The sequence below is a fragment of the Apodemus sylvaticus genome, chromosome 10, assembly GCF_947179515.1.
Source record: "Apodemus sylvaticus chromosome 10, mApoSyl1.1, whole genome shotgun sequence".
Lineage (NCBI taxonomy): Eukaryota > Metazoa > Chordata > Mammalia > Rodentia > Muridae > Apodemus > Apodemus sylvaticus.
Genome location: NC_067481.1, coordinates 29,264,460 through 29,288,319, shown reverse-complemented (window position 1 = coordinate 29,288,319; position 23,860 = coordinate 29,264,460). Strand labels below are relative to the sequence as shown.

At 39.8% G+C, this 23,860-nt stretch overlaps 1 protein-coding gene across 7 annotated transcripts in view; it reads left to right on the top strand.

Annotated features, from left to right (window-relative positions):
- Spag9 (sperm associated antigen 9) overlaps positions 1-22,914 on the top strand; it is a 132,801-nt gene extending 109,887 nt beyond the window's left edge. For 4 of the 7 annotated variants that reach the window (XM_052193885.1, XM_052193883.1, XM_052193887.1 and 1 more), the window contains 8 exons: positions 866-933; positions 4,695-4,843; positions 6,546-6,717; positions 9,857-9,970; positions 11,084-11,122; positions 11,969-12,145; positions 14,306-14,455; positions 19,590-22,914. In XM_052193885.1, the coding sequence (XP_052049845.1) occupies positions 866-933; positions 4,695-4,843; positions 6,546-6,717; positions 9,857-9,970; positions 11,084-11,122; positions 11,969-12,145; positions 14,306-14,455; positions 19,590-19,705 (985 nt within the window). In that variant the 3' untranslated portion in view covers positions 19,706-22,914. The remainder of the gene's footprint in view (positions 1-865; positions 934-4,694; positions 4,844-6,545; positions 6,718-9,856; positions 9,971-11,083; positions 11,123-11,968; positions 12,146-14,305; positions 14,456-19,589) is intronic. The other 3 variants (XM_052193884.1, XM_052193886.1, XM_052193889.1) reach the window with 1 other exon arrangement.
- The last annotated feature ends 946 nt before the right edge of the window (positions 22,915-23,860 follow it).

Genomic DNA, 23,860 nt, shown 5'->3' with positions numbered 1-23,860 from the left:
AGGAAGGGTTTGTCTGTGCTATGGATCCAGAGGGATAAGAGTCGACAACATCATGACAGGGAAGCAGGGCAGCAGGCAGGCTAGATCAGGGTGTGGTACGCTCACATCTAGGACTGCAGGTAGAAAGAGAGAGCAAGCTAGCAATGATGCAAGTCTTTTAAACTCTCAAAGCCACCGACTGGGGAGCAAGTATTCAAATACCCATGACTATAGGATACAGCTCTTTCAGACCACCATAACCATCTTACTGGAACTAGAGAAACTGAATGAGAATAAAGTTCTAAAGTGGGGAGTACAAAACGTTTAAGTAGGAGAGAACTTTCCAGATTGAATCTTCATTGTAGAGTTCTGTGTTTATTTCAGAATATTCCTTATAGCTCAGGAATACATTGATTGGGTCATTGGTTTGCTAGTTCCTTTTTCATGGGTTGACTAGCAAAGTTCCAACAGTTTGTTCCTAAATCTACAGGTGTAGCGGTAAATCATTAATCTGCCCTGAGCTCCTCGTAACACTCATTAATTTCTCATTAGCATAATTTCTCATTAGCATGAGAAAACATGCCGTAATGTACAGAACTCTGTTCCAGTCAAGATGTTTGTCTGGTCTGTAGTTACACTGAGGTGTGATGAAAGGAGAAGCCTTGGGCTAGAAAGCAACACCCGGAGATAACCACATATGCCGTGCATATGTTTCTCTGGTGTTTCCATAACAAGATGCTCACAGTGAGCAGCCACATGTTCAAGTGCAGTGTCAGTCCCTGTCACAAACTGGCCCTCTGCGAGGCCTGCACCAGCTCAGAAATACATCCGTCCATTCTGGGCTCCTAGGTGGAAGTTCTGAAAGCCTTTTTCCTATTTCACGCAGACATGTGAAAGGAATTGTACTAGTGGCCCTAGCTGATGGCACCCTTGCAATCTTCCACAGAGGAGTTGGTAAGTTTTTATCATGTCATACACCAAAATGTTGCTTTGTGGAGCATTTTCAAGTAGATTGGCTTACTGCATTTGAAAGAAATGATACGTTAAAAGAGAATAAAGTTTTAAATGAAATATTTGATATATATTAGTAAATATATGGATGATGGACAGTGTGTTTATCACAATGAACAAAAACTTTAGCATTTTCTCTGCCCATATAGTATATATACATTATCTTTGTGTGTATGCTTATGATATCATACAAATATGCACAAGCATTTGCCATAGGATGTGTGTGTGTGTGTGTGTGTGTGTGTGTGTGTGTGTGTGTGTGTGAGTTGTGACAAGCCAGCTTTGTGCTAGTTGTTACCTCTCACCTTGCTCTAGATAGGGTCTTTTGTTATTTACTGATGTGTAAGTCAGGCTAGCTGGCTTCCAAGTTTCCAGAAATTCTCCTGTTTCCATCTACTAGGAGAAATGGGATAACAGATGCATGCTACTATGCCCTGTTTGCATAGGTTCTGAGTCTAAGCTCGGTTTTTCACCCCTGTCCAATAAGTACTTTATCTACTGAGCCATCTCCCCGGCTTTCTGATGCACTTATGTAATATAATACAACAAATTTTCATATGTTTAACTAGAAAACTTTTGGCAAGGATAATTTTTTTTTATTCCTTTTTTGTTTGTTTTGAGGCAGGGTTTCTCTGTGTAGCTCTGGCTGTCTTGGAACTCACTCTGTAGAATATGCTGGCCTCAAATTCACAGAGATCCATTTGCCTTTACCTTTCAAGTGCTGGGATTAAATGTCTGCACTACCATGCTCAGCATTTTTGTTTGATTTTTAAAGATTGGCTCTCAATATGTCGCTCTGGCTAGCCTGGAACTTGTTATGTAGAACAGAATGGCCTTAAACTCACAGAGATCCACCTGTTTTCTGCCTCCTGAGTGCTGGCATGAAAAGTACATGCTATCACATGCACCCTTATCCCTTTTTTAAAAAAATATTTATTTATTTTTATTTTATAAGCATTGACTGGTATTCTGCCTGCCTGCCTGCATGTCTGTGTAAGAGTGTTGGATCCTCTAGAACTACAGTTATAGACAATTGTGTGAGCTGCCATGTGGGTGCTGGGAATTAAACCCAGGTCCTCTGGAAGAACAGCCAGTGTTCTTAACCTCTGGACCATCTCTGCAGCCCCGTCCTATACTATTATTAAGAAATAATCTCTATCTATTTCATTTAGGAAAAATTTTGTTTTGTTAGAGAAAGGGTCTTATTTGATAGCCCAAATTGGACTAGAGTTAACAGTCTTTTTATTTTAGCTTCCCAGTATCTTCTTATCTTAGTCACCCAGTACTGAGCTGGGGGATGGGGGGGCAGAGATATAATCTGTAGTGTTAAATAAATAAATATGTGCCACCAAGCCTGGCTTAAAAACATTTTTTTTATATTTATTTACTTTTAAAAAAGTCTATGTGTATGCATGTCTCTCCATGAGTTTACATGCACTACAAATATGCATGTTCCTACAGAAGCTGCAGTTATAGGCAGTTGTGCGTCGTCTGTTGTGGATGCTAGGAACCAAATATGGTTTGCAAAAACAATAAGTGCTCTTGTTTCCAGCTCATAAGCCCCCAGTTATCTTTCAATTGAGTATAGCTTAATCATTTTTTTCTGTTACATTATTTCTACACCCATAGACAAAGATGTAGTGACTTGAGAAAGTCTGTCTCAAACAGGGTCAATTAAGGAAAATATGTATCATTATAACTAACCTTGCTATGTGTGTCATCCAAAAATAATTATTCACTAGGTTACCAAATATGTAGAAAAGATAAACTAATTGGGTTTTAATGAAATCCCCTGTCCTTATTGACAGACAAATGTGTTAGGGAGATGATACTTAGGCTCCTGGGATGGATTTATATGTGCAGATTGCTTGCTGATGACTGTGTCATCACAGAGAGAAGGCTGTATATTGCCATCTCTGGTCTTCTCTTGAATTTTCTGCGTTTAAACTTCACAAGCTTCGTCTTAGTTAGGTTTTTACTTTTATGAAAAGGCACTCTTATAAGGACACACATTTAATTGTGGCTGGCTTACAGATTCAGAGCCTCAGTCCATTATTATCAAGGTGGGAGCTTGGCAGAGTCCAGGCAGGAGCTGACAGTTCTACATCTTCATCCAAAGGAAGCTAGGAGGAGACGGAATCCCATGTGGCTGGAGGGGGGTCTCAATGCCCACCTCCACAGAGACACACTTCCTAACATTGCTTACTCTGTGGGCCAAGCATCTTCAAATCACCACAAGCTCTTATGAGGAATTCTGTTGTCATCTTCCTTACTTGACAGTAATGAAGGAAACTGAGGCCAGCATTTTAATCACTTACTCACAGACCCTTAGTAAAAGACTAGAAAAAGTGAAATAATTGACATTTTGATAAGTAGAATAAAATTATATTTGCAGAATAAAACATTATATATATTAAGGATCAATATCAAGATTTACAAGGAGTCAGGATTGCCTAAAGGTTGACTATCAGCTCAGTGAGCTTTAATTAATGCTAAAGCCTCAGAAATACAGTGTCTATTGCAGGGCTGGTGATGAACCTACATACACAGCAGGAGTCAGTAAAGTGGAATTAGCATGAAGGGTTTGTAAAGGATGATAGGTATAACATACACAAAAATGCTTGGTTTGAAAAGACATGGAAAACCAGGTGGTGGTGGTGCACACCTTTAATCTCAGTACTCAGGAGACAGAGGCAGGCAGATCTCTTAATTTCAAGGCCAGCCTGGTCTACTGAGTGAGTTCCAGAACAGCCAGGAGGGCTACACAGAGTAGACCTGTGTCAAAAAACAAAAACAACAATAACAACAAAAATTAGACCATAGAAATGTAGTAAAGTGAGAGTTATATATATTCATTGTCTTTCCATTAGGCAGCACTACAGACTAATGGGTGATTACATGCACGTGCCATGTCAGCCCTCGGTGTTTTTAATTTCTCAGGATTTTGGATTTCAGATTGTATGAATAGTTCCTAACATGTTAGCAATGAGTTGCCTTCAATTTCTACCTAAGAATTCATCAAAATGCTAAAGAGATATAACTCCCCAGAGTCTTGCATGTGTGATACAAGTACTCTACTTCCAAGTCATGCCCCAAGCCCTAAGTCCTTTCTAATCCTAAAAAGACTTACCATATTCAAATAAACTATGACTGATTGTCACAAAACTGCTTTTTCAAGCTGGGCAGTGGTAGCACACACCTTTAATCCCAGCACTTGGGGGGTGGGGGGTGGGGCAGAGGCAGGCGGATTTCTGAGTTCGTGGCCAGCCTGGTCTACAGAGTGAGTTCCAGGACAGCCAGGGCTACACAGAGAAACCCTGTCTCAAAAATACCAAACCAAACAAACCAACAAACAAAAAACTGTTCTTTCTTTTAAAAGTAGATCTCACTAAGTATCCATGGTTAGCCTGGAACTTACTATCTAAACCAGGATGACCTGGAATTAAAAGAAATCTGCTTGCCTATGACTCCCAGTGGTGGGATAAAGGTGTGTACCACTGGACCAAACTACATCATCACTTTTGGAAACATGCTTTAAAGGGAATGCAGTAGTGAGTGGCAGGTTGGAGCAGAGGTTTGGGATCTCTTCCAACTCTGTAGTGTATGTATATAGATAAAGACATACTTAATCTGTGCTACTTTGAGTACCTAATCAATAAAGAGTGGGATGGTTAACTATATATAATCTGCTTCTTGCTTTAAAGATGGACAGTGGGACCTGTCAAACTATCACCTTTTAGACCTTGGACGTCCTCATCATTCCATACGATGCATGACTGTGGTGCATGACAAAGTCTGGTGTGGCTATAGGAACAAAATCTATGTGGTTCAACCAAAGGCTATGAAGATAGAGGCAAGTTAACCTATATTTTGAGTACATCCTGAGTTGGTATTCCCAAGAGACTCTTTCCTAGATCTGTATTTAAAGGGCACTTCAGAAAGAGCTTTGGATGTCTTAGCTTTCTCTGTTCCTTTACTTCCCTTATCATTTTGGGCTATGATGTTAGGAAATAATGGGGTTTTGTTTTTGTTCTTTGATTGTTTTTTTGGTTGTTTTTGGTTCTATTTTATTTTGTTTTTAAGGACAGAGGGTTCACACATAAAAGTTTGTATGTATTTGTGTATATATTTTATTTGAGTATGTGTTTTTTTGAGACAAAGTCTATCTACATAGCCCTGGCTATCCTGGAACTCATTATGTAGACCATGCTGACCTCAGAAATCCACTTGCTTCTGCCTCCTGAGTGCTGGGATTATATGTGCAATATCATGCTGGTTGAATATGTAGTTCTTGTTATGAGTGATACAGTGGTTGGTTGAAAGGATTCATAAGTTCCTTTGCCTCTACTCCATATGTATTCAGAATCATCTGCATATATATCACAAATTGAGAAATTACATTACAGTGAAAAGCTTTATAAAAACAAGATTTTAAATTTTGGCCACAATGTATTCATTCTTACTATCTTGAAAAATTAATAGTAGGCAAGTTTCAAGGTGAGATGTATTTCTTTCTGCCCTGTGTCTCATTTTCTTCTTAGGAATCTCCCAGTTAGTGCTAGATATGATAGTGCCCTCCTATAACTCCAGCACTCTCAGGACTAAGGTAACCTAGGCTACATAGCAAGACTTTGTTTCCGCAGCCACCCCTTCTGCTGAACCCTTTCCACAGGTAACCATTTGGTATTTATTTTTCATGGTTGTTCCTTATACAACAATGCGGGTTCCTTTTAGCTTAGTTACCCATAGGATCTTACTTCTCGTGGCTCTGTAACAACGCCAGATCCTGACATCACCTCTCTGAGCACCATAATAGCCTGGATGGCCAGAGTTGTTTGTTTAAGGTAATTTCTTGCACAGGGCTGAACCTCCACTTGGTTCTGTTGTTGTTGTCTCACTACTGAGCCATAGTCTCACTCTGGCCGTGTACTCACAGCAGGTCTCCTGCCTCAGACTTCCAAGTGCTAGGATTACTGGTGTCAGCCACCATGCCTATCTACTATTTGGTCCTTTGTTTTTATTTATGGGGGTTATGGGAGGTTTGCAGTCTGTGGTGGAAGAATTTATGGGAGAACAGTCATACAAGATAAGCAAATTTAGGCCCCTTTAATAAACAGTCTTCAGATTGTTTTGCAGATTAGTGATTTTTTAAAAATTTTTTATGTGCTTTGGTGTTTTGCCTCCCATATATGTCTGTATTGAGAATTTTGGATCCTCTGGAACTGGAGTTACAGACGGAACTGCCAAGTAGGTGCTAGGAACTGAACCCAGGTCCTCTGGAAGAGCAGACAGTATTCTTAACCACTGAGCCATCTCCAGTTCTAGATTAGTAGGTTTTAAATGACTTCCTATGAGACAGAAGTAATTTCCTTAGTCAAGTGTGGTGGCGCCTGCCTTTAGCCCCTGCACTGCAGAGAGAAGCACAGCAGATCTCTGAGTTCAAGCCCAGCCTGGTCTACATACAGTAGAGTTCTAGAACAGCCAGGGCTGCACAAGGAAACCTTGTCCTGAAAAACAAAACAGACATTAATTTCATTATTTAACATCTCTTCTAGAAATCATTTGATGCACACCCCAGGAAGGAGAGCCAAGTGCGGCAGCTTGCATGGGTGGGTGATGGTGTGTGGGTCTCCATTCGTTTGGATTCCACGCTCCGCCTCTATCATGCACACACATACCAACATCTCCAGGATGTGGACATTGAGCCTTATGTAAGCAAAATGTTAGGTAAGCTTCCAAAATGTTTTCTTTTTGAAAATCAGTGGGAGTGCTTTATTTTGGTTTCTTTATGCAATGTTGTGGCACTAACTCAGGGCCTTGTGTATATTGAGCAGATGGTCTACAACTACAGTACACCTTCACTCTCCTCTAATACTCTGAGTCACTGAATACGTTACCACATGAATAGTTCACTGTCACCACTGGAAGAGTTGGATAGATGTGCAAATGAATAGCGTGGTTCTTGACTAGAATCTGGTGTTTTGTTTTTTGTTTTTTCCTTTCTCTCTTCCTTATTCCTTACATCTTTTGATGACCTGGAACTCTGTTAAATTTGAAACTACTTAAAGTCAAATGCTTTATCTTGTTGACTATTACATTAGGCCAGTTTCCTGTCCTTTTCCCCATTTGATAACTTTGTCTCCTATCTTGTCTTCTTTCTACACTATTCTGTTCTCTACATAGTAAAGAATGTGCAAACATATTTTGTTGCACTTTGACTCTAGTCTTTAGTCTAAGTGACATTTGGATTACCACAAGGAGACCTTACACAGTCTAGACTAGTTTCCCATCTCAGTCTACCCATGTTGACAAGTTCCCTCCATTTCAGGGCCTTCACATGTACTGTGTATCCTCACATGTACTATATGCCTTTACATGTACTGTGTACCCTCACTTTACCCTCACATGTACTGTGTACCCTCACATGTACTGTGTACCCTCACTTGTACTGTCTACCTTCATATGTACTGTGTGCCTTCACATGTACTGTATATCTTCACACATACTTGTTGGGGAAAATATTAAAAAGTCGAACCAGCTTATTCCCGTGCTTGTGCCTCTGCCCTGGCAGCCTGACTGGCTATGCACTGGCAGGCAATGGCTGACCTGTTTTCATCTCGCAGAGATTCTGACTCTGAATCCCACTGGTAAGTCGCTACCATGCCATTCCAGTGCTTCAAATCCCCCACGGCCTTTGTCGTGCACTTCTTGCAAACCCACACTTGGCTGCCATACCTTTGTCTCTTGAACCCAGATGACCCACAGCATGAAGAAAAACGCAACACAAACTTGGTTCCAAAACAATGGTAACTCAATCTCCGGGCGTAACAACTAAAACCTAGTCTTGTGAGCCTTATTAAACTCTGATCCCTCCAGTGGCTTTTCCTTGCAGATCCGTCATGATACTAGGAAACTCTAGCAGCTACATCTTAACCCTCTCCTGTTTCAGTTCCAAAAGGAACTCTCTGCTGATTCCTCTCTCCTTCAGTCCAACCTGGAAGTCCCACCTACTCACCCAGCCTCTCCACAACACATATTGTGTGCCTTCACATGTACTGTGTATCCTCGACCTTGAAAGTTTTTCTTGGTCTTTTTTTACTTACTCTCAGGTTCTTGTGTCATATTGAAGAGGGACCTTTATTTAGGTCTTATATTTAAAGAAAACAAAACAAAGGAAAGACAGAGTCTCACTGTAGCCCAGGTTAACCTCAAACTCACCGAGACCTTTCTTCCTCTGCCCCTGCCCCTGCCCCTGGCCCTGCCTCGTGAGCTGGGATGAAAGGTGTGTGTTACCACACCCAGCTGCCCTTTTTCATAGGTTTAACAGTAGTGTGATTGCATCCATATTAATGTGACTTTTGTTCCTACCTATAGACAAAATCCCAGGAAAGGCAGGGACAATCTCTGCTCTTATTCTCTACTGTGCTTTATCAAATACGGTGCTCTGTAACTACTAGAGATATTAGGAAAAGACACCTTTCCTAAGGAAAGGTTGATTTTTCTCAATAATTCTTCACCTTTTTAGAGAAGCTGACTAGTTGTGTACTCTTTCCATAGAATCAAGCATGCTGGGAGCATGCACACATGAAGTTTAGAATTGTACTTTGACTCTTGGTTAAAGATTCCTAACTTAAAGCTGGAGAAATGGCTCAGTATTTAGGAATATTTGAACATTCGCTGATCTTGCAGAGGACCTGGCTTTGGTCCCCACGTGGCAGTTCAGCAACCATCCTTAACTTCAGTTCTGACGCCTGTTTGTAACTTTAGCTGGTCCCAGGGATGTGAATGACGTACATACATACATGCAGGCAAAACACTCTATATAAAATAAATCATTAAAGGGACATTTTTCTTTAAAATTTTTCAGCTTAGGCTGAATGGGAGTTAAGATTGCTTCTCACATTGCTTGTGTGATCAGGGCTGCAATTCTTTGAGTCACTGATGTTTGTCTCAAATGTTTCCTGAAAGTGAGAGCAATTACAAAAATTCTCTTAAAATTTAAAACTTGGGGCTGGAGAGATGGCTCAGAGGTTAAGAGTATTGACTGACTGCTCTTCTAGAGGTCCTGAGTTCAATTCCCAGCAACCACATGGTTGTTCACAACCATCTGTAATGGGATTTGATGCCCTCTTCTGGTGTGTCTGAGGACAGCTACAGTGGACTCAGATACATAAAATAAATACATTATACACACACACACACTTACTTGTTTGTTGTTTCTAAGTTTTATATGATATCCTACTACTCCTAAACTGATGTAGAGCCTAAGTCTGTAAACAAGAAAAAAGGTATGTTTTGTTAGCAAAGATTGACTTTTATACATATAAAGAAATTTAAAGCAAATTAGGAACCTTTTTCTCTTAGAAAATTAAATGACATTTGATTCCCCAATCTAGCAAATCCCAACTCTTGGTTGTTGTTGCTTTCCTGTGTCTAATGTTTGGTTTGGTTTTGGGTTTGTAGAGCCCTTAATTGAATTTTTTTTCTTTGTATTTTCTTTCTACTTGATTAAATAATGCCAGCCATGTGTAGAATTTTCTTTTTCCATTAATCTTGAATTGTCAAACAATATAACCAATAAAAGTTTGCTTTGAGCTGAACATGGTGGTGCCTACCCACAACCCCACACTACTCCATTAAAATCATACCATTTGTGAGGTAAAGGCAGAAGGATCACAAGTTCAGTGTTATCCTTGGCTACAGAGTTAGTTCAGAGCCATTTTAAACAACACACACACACACACACACTTTTCCAGCACACTTTTTTTCTTTGTTTTCTTTGTTCTTTTTAAACTAGAGACTCCTGGGGATTTAGAATTTTGCTCTAGTGTCTCAAAAAACTGTCCTTTCTTTCCCTGCCCGACAGGTACTGGAAAACTGGGTTTCTCTTTCGTGAGGATAACAGCTCTTATGGTGTCTTGCAATCGTTTGTGGGTGGGGACTGGAAACGGTGTCATCATCTCCATCCCATTGACAGAAAGTAAGTATATTTTAAAATAACTGTCACAAGTCAAAGAATTGCAGGGAATTATTCTATCCAGAATTCAGACTAAAGGAATTGTTTAGATTTTGGCAAATCTGTGACAACGCTGAAATCTGTTTACAAACTACAGAGTCAGCTTTTAAGTATGCAGACTATTGTCCATATGTTTCCATGGTAGGAAGCCCTTTTTCTCAATTCAGGAGTCATAGCCCTATTTCATCTTTGATGTAAAAGGTCCATTTCTCCTGAGCCTTATTATACCAGTATTCAGAAACACTGCATTTCATTCATCATAGTTTTAACTCACTCTGGCTAATGGTTGTGGCTATTCCATTTGTTGTACTTGAGATTTTAAAAAAAAAAAAAACTTGTGGGAAAAATCTGAGATCACTGACTCTCTCATATTGAAGACAGGCTGGCTATTTGAAAGGAATTGGCTTTATTATTTTAGAGAAGAGAATGTATCTTGTATGTTCCTCATTTGTATTCCATTACACTGATCACTGATCATCCAGTAAGTGTTTTTTGTGTTACAAAATGCACACACAAGGAATAGTTTGGGGCAGGAGGGATGCTCTAAGTCCATCAAATAAGTCAACAAATTCCCTTGTTCAATGGAAGGGAGGAAAGAACACCAGAAGGTGGACTGGGAGCCCTTAAAGGCTCTATGTTCTCAGTCCCTCGTTGTTTTTTGTGCAGTTACTTACAGGTCTACACAGTAATGTAGACAAGTTCAAAGCACTTCTTAAACCAAAGACATTCCAAGATGTCTGAATTACCTTTTCGCCTTAAAAGAGGGTTGGGTTTAGCTTAATTATTTAAAGGTGGTTTCTTTTTGGGAGACTGAGAAAAAGGAAATTGTAGTATACCACATCAGTTCTTAGGGATTTGATTCTGTTTCACTGGAATGGCTTCATAAAATCATAATAAATCAAATCATCGTCTTTTGAGCAAAGGTATTTGTCGAGGCCTTGGTGAGAACGGGCCATTATTTGGTGCTCTGCCAGGCTGGCATGATTCAGTAGAAGAGGCTCAGTGCGGCTCACAGTGATGCTTCTCCTTCCTGTCGTGCACCTCCCCACGTCCCCCTTTCCTCCTCTCTCACTTTAGCCGTAATCCTCCACCAGGGACGTTTACTGGGGCTGAGGGGTAAGTGCAGATCCAGAACCACACTTCTTCCTGGCTTCCTGGAGCCCCTCTGAGGCTTCCCCTCATCTCTAGAGCACCCTCTCCAATGCTGCTCAGTGTCACCTACTTGCAGTCACTGCATTGCAGCAGAATTTGTTTTTGTTTTTTCCCTTTAAACGTTTGTTACGTAGCCACCCACTGCTCAGCAGCTTAGTCCACTGATCATCTTTTGTTGCAGCTAAACTTTCTTTCAGACTTGGTTTTCTTTCCAATAAAAACATGAAACATCTCTTAAAGCTGTCATTAATCTGCATTATTTACTCTATTATCAATCATGTTTTTTTCATTCACTTACCCATGGAATCAGGGGTATTTTGTAAGTCTGGCCATTCTATAGGAATCCAGCAAACTGTCAGGCAGGCATAAATGCAAGTGTCTTTGTGGGATTCTTTTAAGCAAAGCTTTCCTGCTCCTTACCATGGGGGGAAATTAGAAAATGAACTAACTATAAAGGTCATAATTAAGAACATACCTTTGTACTATAGTCCTTTTAATAAGGACTAAAAACAAAACTAAGTAGATTTAACTATGATTCAATTTTGTTTTGTTTACTATAATGGGTTCTCTCAACTTAATAGAATCTTAGTCATTGCTAGACTGGCAAAATCCCCTACTCCATTACTGAAGTACTTAAAAATAACTAGCATGCTGTCTCTCTCCAGCTTTGCCTTGAGCTGGCGTTGCTGCACTTACGTTATCTCAACTGGCTGTAGCTCTTAGATAATATCCTAAGGATTAACCAGTAACCTCTTGCACCAGTACTAGTTTCCAGAGGAAAATACTTGGTATTTGGTTTTTTTGTTGCAGCAAATAAAACCTCAGGGACTCCAGGTAACCGTCCTGGAAGTGTAATCCGTGTATATGGTGATGAGAACAGTGATAAAGTGACTCCAGGGACATTTATACCCTACTGTTCAATGGCACATGCACAGCTTTGTTTCCATGGGCACCGGGATGCTGTGAAATTCTTTGTGGCAGTCCCAGGTGAGTTAGATCATTCTGTTGAGGTATCCATGTAATTGTGTCTGTCTTCCTTGTGTGTTACCACCCCTCCAAACACTAAATTACTAGAATTTCCCACAATTTCAATATAATATCTAAGGATGCTCTATAAAGGAGATGTGATTGGAGTAAAATAGATTACTTGGATAAAGTTATTTTGCAACCTCTCCTCTATTCCCTAAAACAGATACTTTGGAGGTATTGCTTAGTTTTGAAAAGCAATGGTAATATTTTGTCACAGTGTATTATTAAAAGTCATTCTTGGCCACATAGTGAGTTTAAAGCCAGCCTGAAACACCACAGATTACCTAGACAGCAAAGACAAGTTTGGAGCTCACTGAATAGCCCATGTTGCTTTTAAACTCTCAGTACCTCTAATCAGCCTCCTGGGTGCTAGAATTACAGATGTGCTTCACCATATTGTACGCGTGCGTGCGCGCGCGCGTGTATGTGTGTGTGTGTGTGTAGTATGCATTTATGCATTCATGTGTGAAGGCTGAAGTCAATGAATGTCAGGTGCCTTCCTCAAATGTTCTCCACCATATTTTTTAGAGTCCTATACTGAATCCAGACCTCACTGATTAGCTAAACTGGCTGGTCAGTGAGTTCCAGGGGTCACCTGTTTACACACACACACCTGCACCCTAGCACCAGTATTCCACTTGCCCACCTTGCCCATATTTATATATAGTTTAGAGATCTAAGCTCAAGTCTTCAATTGTGTATCAAGGCCTGTACCAACTGAGCCACCCCATCCCCCAATGTTGAACCTTCTTATTGTAAATGTGGACTTTTCTTTTGGCGTATACATCTAAAAGTGAAACTAATAATACTGTTATTTGTTATAGGTCAATTAGCCTGAAGGATGAAGTGTTGTATTAGCTTCGTTGTAAATGTTTTGCCTTTTATTGCAGACTCTACTGTAGACGTTGTTTCTAGCAGGCTTAATGGAGTCCAGAGTAAGCTTAAATAATGAAGTAATGAAGCCCTATGAGAATCCAGCACACTACCCCCATCCACTTTCAATTAAAAATGTAAATTTATAATGCATCACATCATAGGACAGTGTCCTGCTAGTCCCCAGAGGCATGCAGTCTGTGAGATTTGACCGAAGGACAGCAGATTCTGAAAAGGAAAAAAGTATCTCCCAGTCAAAGCTTTCTTTGTCCCTCTCTCTCACACACTCACCCCACCCACAGTTCTGGGGATTGGGCATTGTTCCTCACATGCTGGGCAATCGCTCTGCTTCTGAGCTGCATCCCCAGCCCACAGCCAGAGCTCTTTAAGAGGAATGTCTTGGAGACTATTCAATTGTTCATATTGTGAATAATCTGTAAAGGTTTCTCTCTTCTATGACATTTCTTTTTTTTTTTCCTATGACATTTCATACTCAAAGATTCTATCTTAGAATTTGAACTTTAGAACAAATGACACATTTAGCAACAATTTTATTTTCATACTCTTAAGTTAAAAATAAGACATTTCTTAACTATAAAAAAGGACATAAATTTGAAATATATTTAAGATATTATGATATTATTTACTTTTCCATTATTATAATAAAATACCATGACCAAGGCAACTTAGAAAAGAGTTCCAGAAAATTGGAGTCTATAATAATAGGGACGGTGTGACATCAGGAAGCTGAGAAATCACATATCTCAGTGGGAGATACATGTCTCCCTCTGAACTTTGAAGATTCCTGTTTACTTTAGAATTGGTTTACTCAAGGTACCTTGTACCTTGATGTATACTGAGTGTGTGTGTGTGTGTGTGTTTTAAATACTTAATTTTTTGAGGCAAGATTTCACTGTGCATTTTTGGCCAGCCTCAAACTTATTACCTGGAGTAGACTTCATTACCTTCAACTCACAGAGATCCTCCTGCCTCTGCCTCCTGAGCCCTCAGATTAAAGGCAGTCAGGATGCTATATAGCTTAACTTTATTTTGATTCAAGATTTCTGTAGCGTACACTGCCTTGAACTCAGGACCATCCTCCTACATACCACCTAGTAGTACTTTAATTGCACTCAGGAATCAATCGTGTGATTTATTTAACTTTAAAAAAGGTATAGAAAAATAGCATTGCCTACCTGCATCTGTAATGAGTGAGATTCACTGTTGTGTTTTTGTGTAAAATAGGTCAGGTCATTAGCCCACATGGTAGCAGTAGTGGAGCAGATCTAACAGCTGACAAAGCGGGGTCATCTGCCCAGGAGCCCAGTAGCCAGACGCCCTTGAAGTCCATGCTTGTCATCAGTGGAGGAGAAGGCTACATTGACTTCCGGATGGGTGAGTCTTTGCTTCTGGGAGGTCAGGTTCCACTGTGCTCTGTGAGCTGGGGTTTCACTCAAGGTGAATAAGAAATCACTCTGATAATGACTTACAAGTTCTCTTGGAATCTTACTTGGAGAAGGATTTTTGCTTGATTTTTCTCCCTCTACATGAATATGTGTGTGTTTCTTTTACACACATATACAAATAATCATTAAAAAGAACATTATAAATTGCCAATGGCCCATGTTAAGGTTTGTGTGAAGAACTGAAGAATTGTAATTATATGGCCTTGAGCAAACTATTCACCCTCAAAGAACCTTTTTTCTCACCCACAAAATAAATAAAAAATACTTCATAAAACTTGATGTCAAAATTACTTTATCTGTTCACTTTTTCACCTTGTACCTGTCAGCCTTAAAATTAATATGTGTAAGCAAATCAGTCACTTGTTCCCTTTTAGTAGGTTTTTTTTTTTTTTTTTTAGATGAGGTCTATCATTCTGTCCTGGAACTGGCCGTGTGACCAGGCTGGCCTCAAATCCACAAAGCTCTGCCTGCCTCTCCCTTCCAAGTACTGGGATTAAATGCTTTCTTCCTTCCAGTAGATTTTATACACCAGTACAGAGCTAAGGTTGTAAAAAGGTGGTTACATTACTGTAAATGGCCTGGTGGAGAGTTGTTAGTTCTTCCCACAGTGGGAAGACAAGGTACAGAAGACATGATGCTTGACCAGAGTCTGCATCAGATGGCGGAATCAACAGAGGGATAGCACTTCCTGATTAAAAAAAATAAATAAAAATAGCTCAGCTAAGGTAATTCTGTCTCATTTGCTTGTTGTGTAGGTTTGTTTGTTTTCTAATGTTGGGTATTGAAACCAGGACTTCATACCCAACTAAAGTTGACTAAAGATTTGACTAAAATCTTTTAGTCTAAAAGTTTGACTAAAGATTTTAAAGATTAAAGCCATCTTAAAAAGATGAAAGCAGAGAGTATAAATTTCTTATCTAGAAAGGAAGGTGAGATGAGTTATGGGAGACTTTCATATACTGTATATACTTGTATTTTGACAGAAGGAAAAAAAATAGAAAGTATTTTCTCCAAGTATCTTAAGGTTTCTACTGCTGTGATGAGACACCATGACCACAGTAACTGTTATAAAAGAAAGCATTTAATTGGAGCTGGTTTACTGTTCAGAGGTTAAGTCCATTACCATCATGGTGGGAGCATAATGATGCACACAGACTTCTGCTGCTGGTGAAGGAGCTGAGAGTTCTTATCAGTAGTCAGCAGCTGCCAGATCTGGGTTAAGCGTCTAAAACATCAAACAAGACCACACTTCCAATAAGACCACTCCCTATGAATCTGTGGGGGGAATTTTCATTCAGAGCACCACAAGTAAAGTTTTCATTTATCTTTTAAGCAAAAGAGAATTGCAGAACTTGACGTGGAGGAGCATGTGGTTAGATTTGGGAAGAAGATATTTAAGTTCAAGGCAAGAGGTGTGGAAATGAGTGAGGAAAGTGGATATCTGAGGCAGCTGGTACTGGAGAGAGTAGCAGGAAGAAGGGTCCTGAGCTAGGAGTCATGTGTCCACTCCGAGCACTGTATAAACGGAAGCAGCCAGAAAACAGGGAAGGAAAAAGAAGTACACTAATCTAAACACAAACATCTTAGTAACTTAATGACGTCTCAAACAGAAGAGAATACACTAAGGAAGTCTATCATAGTAGAAAATGCAGGGTCCTATCAGTCGCAGTATAATAGATCATATGTGGTCAGTATAAACCAGAACATGAAAGTTGAAGGCTCATGCATACTTCTGTTAGAAAGAAATATTAATGTAATTAATATCAATTAATTGAAATATCAACTAGAGATTGATGCCAGCAAGAAAAGAAGAGTTTTAAAGCATTTCAAGTAAGTAACTACTGGCACAGGAATGTTTTATGGAAAGGAATTGTAGGGACTCTCCTTAGCTAGGTGATGATAGCTTTTTCTTGGAGTGCTGTGTGGCAGTTGGAATCATTCTAGTCAGATCTCTGCAGTTTTCCATCTCCACTAAATGTTTTCCATTGCATATTCTGCAAATAGCATAAAAATTGCTTAACCAGGTTTGACAATATCTCTAGTAATTCAGCCAGGAAAATACACTTGTTTTTTAAGCAGATGCTAATTTTAATAGTGAATATGTTGTCTTTAAAAACAAAGCATGGTAGTAAATACTTTTAAATCTCAGCACCCTGGGAGGCAGAGACAGACAGATGGAGCCTGGTCTGAGTAGTGAGTTCCAGGATACCAGAGGTACAAGGTGAAACACATTCTCAACAAACCAAAGCAATAACAACAAAAACAGCGTGAATTTTATCTTGGTGTTCTTATTCATTTTCTGTAATGTTTTTGCAATAATTTATCTCAGAAGTCCCGTATTTGTAAGGGCTCAGCTTTAATTGTAGGATATAGAGACCCTGGGAAGAAAGATAGTAACAGTCTTCAAAAGTAGCTTAAAAGGCAGGTAACCTGCACCTTTGTCTCGGCCACTTAGTCTTCACTGTTGTAGCTGCTGTTGTTGTTTTTTGAAATAGGATCTAGTTGTGTGGCCCTGCTGACTTACATACAATTGACGCTAAACCAGGCTGGCCTAGAACTCACTGAAGTTTGCCCATCTTTGCCTGAGTGCCAGGATTAAGGGTGTGCTCCACAACACCATTGTATATTTCTAAAATTTAAGAGCCAAACTTGGAGCTGGAGCTATGGCTCAGTGGTCCTTGCTTTCTTCCAGAGGTCTTGAGTTCAATTCCCAGCAACCACATGGTGACTCACAACCATCTGTAATGGAATCTGATGTCCTCTTCTGTCTGGTGCAGGCATAGATGCAAATAGAGTGCTCATATACATAAATAAATAAATATTTTTTAAAATGCAGCTGTGTGATGGTGGTATACACCTTTGATCCTAGGCAGAGGCAGGCAGATATGTGTGAGTTCCAGATTAGCCTGGTCTCCAAAGTGAGTTTTAGAATAGCCAGAACTGTTACACAGAGAAATCCTGTCTTGAAAAACCAAAACCAACCAACCAACCAATAAAAGAGCCAAACATTTTTTTTCTTAAATATTTGGTTATATTTTAGATGGAGGAACTTGACTTTTGACCTAAGCATGCTTACTCTGTATTTTGACACTAATGTAAAAGAGCTGTGTGTTGGGGGAGGGAGGGGAGGGGAAAATGGCTTGCAGAGAAAAGTGAATATATTCTATTGCTTCTCTTCCTCTATTTTTAGTCAATGGTGTCATTTTCTTCTGCTAAACTCAAAATTCCAGTGCATCCGTGGAATATCTTTGTTTCTTAGTGTGCACATTTTTAGGATTCTGCTGAAGAATTCGTCCCACTAAACAAGTTGTCAGCTAGATTGTACCAGAATAACCTTGCTCTGCACAGCAGAGCTGACTGCTGCGAGCTTGTAAAGAGGAGCAGCAGAGCAGTATCTGTTCAGTACTCATTGTCTTAGTTGAAGAATTTACCCCAGTTCACGGAGAATCAGCAGGATTTCCTGGGCTGTAGAGAAATTTTAATCCAGCAACGTGGCTGCTCTGACAAGAGATCACATCCAAAGATATGATCCAGCTGGAATACACACATCCAGTCCATCTGGCTGGCATTTAGCACACACCCTTAATCCCAAACAATGTCAAATTGCAGGGCAGGCAGTGATGAATCAGAGAAAGATCTGATAGAATAAATCAGAGAGGATATGTCCAACTCTCAAAACAGTCAGGAAAGAGAGGCTGTAGTACTTACAGACCAGAGAGGGAGGGAGAGTCAATTGAATTCATTTTAGTTTGGGAGAGTTCAGTTTGTGGAGTTCAGAGGCAGTCTTTCCAAGCAGAACAATTTAGTGAGAAGCTGAGAGAAGCCAATTTGAATCAGTCAGCTTGGAGAGGAGTTTGACCCAGAACAGCTGAAGTGAACCAGCCAGCCAGAATTCAGAAAGAGCTAGAAAGAGTGAGTTTATTTCATAGTTAAGTCTCAGAGGCTGAAACATTCTAGGCCTAGGTTAGCAGGTGGAGGCTGGAAGCTAAAGCCTTCAAGGCTCAGGCTTGGAGAAGATTAGATTGTACAGAGGCTGGAAGCTTCCAGACCCAGGGATCGTCAGAACAGAGAAGGAAATTCTCTGGGCTCCACTCAAGCCGTGTAGTTGCACTGCTTAAGTCTGGCTCTTGTCATTTCATCTGAGGAAATAAAAGCGACGTTTACACTGGGCCTTATTTAATATGATCCATATTTATTTTTTCTTAATTTGAAATAAACAAGAGTAGGATGTTTGTTTTGAACAAACATAACTGAATATAATTGCTTTTTTCATTTCCCATTTCTGTTATCAGTAAACAGACATTGTGTGGTTTGAATAGGTCTGGTCCCCACAGACTCCTGTGTTTGAATGCTTGGCCATAGGGAGTGGCACTATTAAGAGGTGTGGCATTGTTAGAGGAAGTGTGTCACTGTGGAGGTGGGGCTTTGAGGTCTCCTATGCTTAGGCTCTGCCCAGTGTAGAATCCAGTCTCCTCCTGGTTGCCTTCGTATCAAGATGTAGGACTCTCAGCTCCTCTAGCACTATGTCTACTTGTATGCTGCCATGCTTCCTGCCATGATGATAATGGACTGAACCTCTGACCTGTAAGCCAGTCCCAATTAAATGTTTGCCCTTAATAAGAGTTTCCTTGGTCATGATGTCTCTTCACAGAAATAAGATAAAACCCTAAGACAGACATGTTATAATGACTATCCAGCATAGTATTTTGAACTAGCTTTCGTGTGTGTGTGTGTGTGTGTGTGTGTGTGTGTGTTCACCCTTGAAGGCCAAAAGAGTGAGCCAGAGTACCTGGAACTGTAGTTACAGATGGTTATGAGCTACTTAACAGGGGTGCTGGGAATCAAACTCAGGTCCTCTGGAAGACTATCAACTGTTCTTAATCGTTGAGCCATCTCTCATCTCTCCAGCCTCCTGGTATTCTTTACTGTGTTCTCTGCAGTAGAAATCAAAATCAAACATGCTTTGTGCCATCGGAAGCATCACATGTGTTGATGGACCAACTATGAGTCCAGCTCACATCATCTGTGTTCCCCCTAACGTCAGTTTCCTTGTGATCCATTAGGTGATGAAGGTGGAGAATCTGAACTTCTTGGAGAGGATCTTCCACTGGAACCTTCAGTCACCAAAGCTGAGAGGAGTCACCTGATAGTGTGGCAGGTGATGTGTGGCAATGAATGAGTCCATAAGAAACAGGTGGAGATGAGGACGCTGCCTCTTCTGCATGGGTTATTTCTCTTTCCCTTTATTTAATGCTCTTTTTGTAAAAGACATTTCACCACATAATATGTGAGCATTTTCCCGTTACCTTTATATTACAGAACCTGTTCTATGGTAACAATACAGATGAGCAAGCTAGTTTACTGCACCAGTGTTAATAAGAAATCTCAGTGTATCATGAACAAAGAAGGTTTACTTTCTGCAAACTGGTGAATTACAGAAAGGAATCCAGGTGTGGTTTGCTCTGCCACAGTCTAATGTCACTCACTTAATTGATAGGGCCATGTTTTACCTGTCACTAATAATGGAACTAATGAAAAGACTTATTAATAAATGAAATTGTACCATGACGTACAATAGAGTTTTCCCCAGTGTATTATAGAATTGATGCACAAATAACAGACAGATTATCAGGATTTATCTGAATGTCCCAAGAGGGCTAAGAGCTAACTGTAAAGTACTTTAACTTTCACTTTCAATTCTGACAAATCTTGTTTATATGGTATATAAAACTTTGTTTTCATCAGACTTGGGGGGTTTTATATTAAAGAAATTAAGGCTATACTATTTAAATAAAATTTCTTGTTCCTCTCTCATTAGAACTCTAAAGTTTATGAAGCCTGCTTCTCTGAATATTCTCATTTTTTAGATTAATTTCACCCATTTTCATACTGACATTTAAGAAATGTGTTATCTGAAGCTTAGGAAATAATCTGGGAAGTGTTGAGGACACTTCAGTACTGGAAGGGTGCTCTCCTTGTCCTACAGGATGGTGGTAGTGGATTCAGTTTTTTCCATGGGAAAAAAATGTACCTGTTAGCCACATGTCCCTAGGCTGCTCTTAGCCTGTCAAGGAGGGAACACTGGTGGCTGTGGATTCTGCCTTGTTTGCTGAATGCTGAATGATTAGGAAAGTTGATTTGTTTTATTCTGTATAAAACTACCAAACATCTAGTGCTTGCTTGGTATAAGTAATCTTCAGCATTTGTTCCCTGCTTAAATGCCATCTCCAAGGGAAGTGCTGTGAAGCGGGCAGGGCCGGTTCTTGTCTTCATTCGTGGCATCCATCTGAGAAAGCAGGGTCATCTAGCTTTAACCAGCAACCATGAACTAAAGGCTTGCTTTCCTCTCTCAAGCTTCGTATATGATTTACCATTTCTTAACCACTGCTGCAAGCAAAGTTAAACATAATTTTATGTGATCTCTTAAAATACAGGAAACAGGTCTTCTGGTCATTGGAAGGACCACCTCATAGACAAGAAATCAAATACATGTCTCTAATTATCTAAGCATTCTTGAGTACCGGGGATTTTTCCCCAGACTGTGATACAAAAATATCTGTAAAAAGTATGCCAGGGATTTTTTTCACATGTATATGATTAGGCTAGATCCTAAAATACATAGGACCTAGTGAGCATGAGAGGCTTTTGTATCTTTAAGCACATTGGGCACACTGTGGCCCCGTATGTTTTAAAAGAAAAACACCTGTTTTGATAAAGCTGTATAAAGGATAATTAATATTTTGTTTGATCTACTTATTCATTTCTCTTTGGAGCAAACCACTTTTCCTTAGCTTGTTTGGTATGTCTTTATTTTAGATCTGAATCATTTGATGCAAATACTTTTAAAAAGCATTATTAACATTTATTGGAAGTGTTGTATAAATTGATAAGGAGACACAAATGTTCTGGAGAATTTTAATCCCAAGAAGTGTCCTAGAGTCAGGCCCCTCATCATTGTTCAGAAGTGCTTTACATGTTTGTGTGGTCCAGAGTAACTCAGGGAATCAGAAGCTAAAGAAGAAACATGCAAATGTGTTACCCTGGTTATAATTGTTTCTTTGAAATTTAATGATGTTGACTTAACTTGCAGACTGTTGGTGCGTGGTGATTTTAGCTAAAGATCTCAGATTACTGGGGCCCTGTGAACTATTTGAAGGACTAGAGAAAGCAGACGCACCCGTGCAAGCTTATTTGAAGGGCTGTGCTTATAATTGTAATTCTGCTTCTCTCCTCTTCCCCCATAACACATATATTCTTGTGATGTTTATTTTGGTCAAGGAGGTGATTTTTGGAAGAAATACCAGGATAAGCTGCTTGCAAACAGTGATAGGGTCTAAAGTACCATTGTCACCACGGGGCCAAGAAGGCTTAAGTGCCTCTAGGCAGCCTCCCATGCAAAATGCTGACCTTTAACGAAAGAAGGCAGAGCGCTGAGAGTTCTCATGTCATTGTTACGTGTGGGTTATATGGGTTATATATGAGGCTGAACCATATGAATGACCAGTGTACAGCTATTGCTGGTCTGTAAAAACAGTAGCATTGTATGTCCAACCTAACACAAGATAGGAAGTGCAGGTTAAAGTCTCTGTGAGGCAAAACTGCTTTCTAGACTAACTCAGTTTTGAGAATAACTTTCTCTAACTCGTAGATCTCTAACTTGTATCTCTTACAAGTTGCAGCTTGCAGGGAGTTTAAAACATTTCAGCATACAGCAATGCAGCACTATTCAGATGGAATGTGTTTACTGCAGAAAGTAAAATACACTCTCAGTGGCAGCATCATTCACTTCCTGCGGAGTTGAGAAGAGACCACTTAACATTCAGCCTTTGTAACAAACAAAATTAGCCTCATATTAACCCAAAAAGAATGTGTGTCTTGCAAATGCCATGAAAATGGATATTTATTTCCTAGAAAGTATTATGACTATTACCAAAGGACTCAACCAGATTAGGGTTCTTCTTAATTGATCATGTTGAGAAAGGGGCTGATTGCATCCCACTTTATAAGATGGGAAGAGAAGGAAATAAATGTTGAAATCATAAATGCTTTTCTAACAGGGTTATGCTATTCTGTAACACTAATTGTCTTTCTCTTAAAAATGAAGTTTTATTAATAATTTTATCATTTATTTCTCAATATTTGAATATGTTTTAACTGTTTATGTCCTAAATTTGTTTTCGTTCTAGAAATCCAGAATTTTACTTGCCTCATAAAATTGGGTTCTAGAATGTCCCATTTGCTGTCTTTAGAGGCCAAGGCTTCATTTCTATGCGTAAAAAGCTCATTTAGCAATGTAGTTATTTCAGTATTTATTTCTATTATGGAATCCCTGGGGTTCGGAATGTAACTTTGTACATGAAATATATATAAATATGTATATGAAACATGTGTGAAGTCTAGTGTGTTTTGTTTTTATCTTTCTTGGGGCTCTAGACTTGCTTTTTTTTTATCAGAAAGTCCAATAATATGTCCCATAAAACACATCATTTCTGAGAACCAAGATTATGGTTGGTTGGCGCTGGCTAAAAGTGAGCAGAGGGGACGTTTAGACCTGTCTATGGCTCCTGAGTACACACGTGGCACTGCTCAGGAAGGCATTTAGTTGACAGGTAGGAGTGCTGACTGACTAAGACCTGCCTCAGCCTCCTGCAGTTGATCCCTCAGTGGTAAGAGGCATGCTGCAATACAGCTTTCTGACACGGGGGATGTGAGAGCATGACTGCTCCCAGGGCCCTGGCAGCACTGTCAGTATACAGGTTAGTGCAGTGACGTTTACTGTTGGACCAACGTGGCTCGATGGTTTTCAAGATGAGTGAAATTTGGTGAATGCTGAGATTTGGTATCAGTGAGTTGGCACAGTAGAAGGTACTTAAGGTCAGTCCCTAGCATTCATATGATAGATGGAGGAAAATGACCCCAACAAGCCATCTTCTGACCTCGTCATGTATGTACACACACACACACACAGGGAGAATTTTAAAAATCAATGTAAGAAAAGTGGGGTTCTACCTTTTTTTCTTTTCCCTCCTCCTCTCCTTTTCTTTCTCCTTGCCTCAGACTCTAGAGATCCATATTTTTTCCTTCCTGAGCACTAGGATTTAAAGTATGCACTATCATGTGTAGCAGAGGCTGCTATTACCACTTCTTCATAATAATCTTTGCCCTTTTTTTTGATTTATTCTTTTAAAACAGGCTCTCATTTCTTGGCCTAGGCTTGCCTGGAACTTGCTGTACAGACTAGGTTGGCCTTGATCTCACAGGGTAAGAGACATTCCTGTCAGCAGGTTCCTGGCATCCAGTTGGGTAAGGGAATACTTAAAGAATTTCCAGTTTA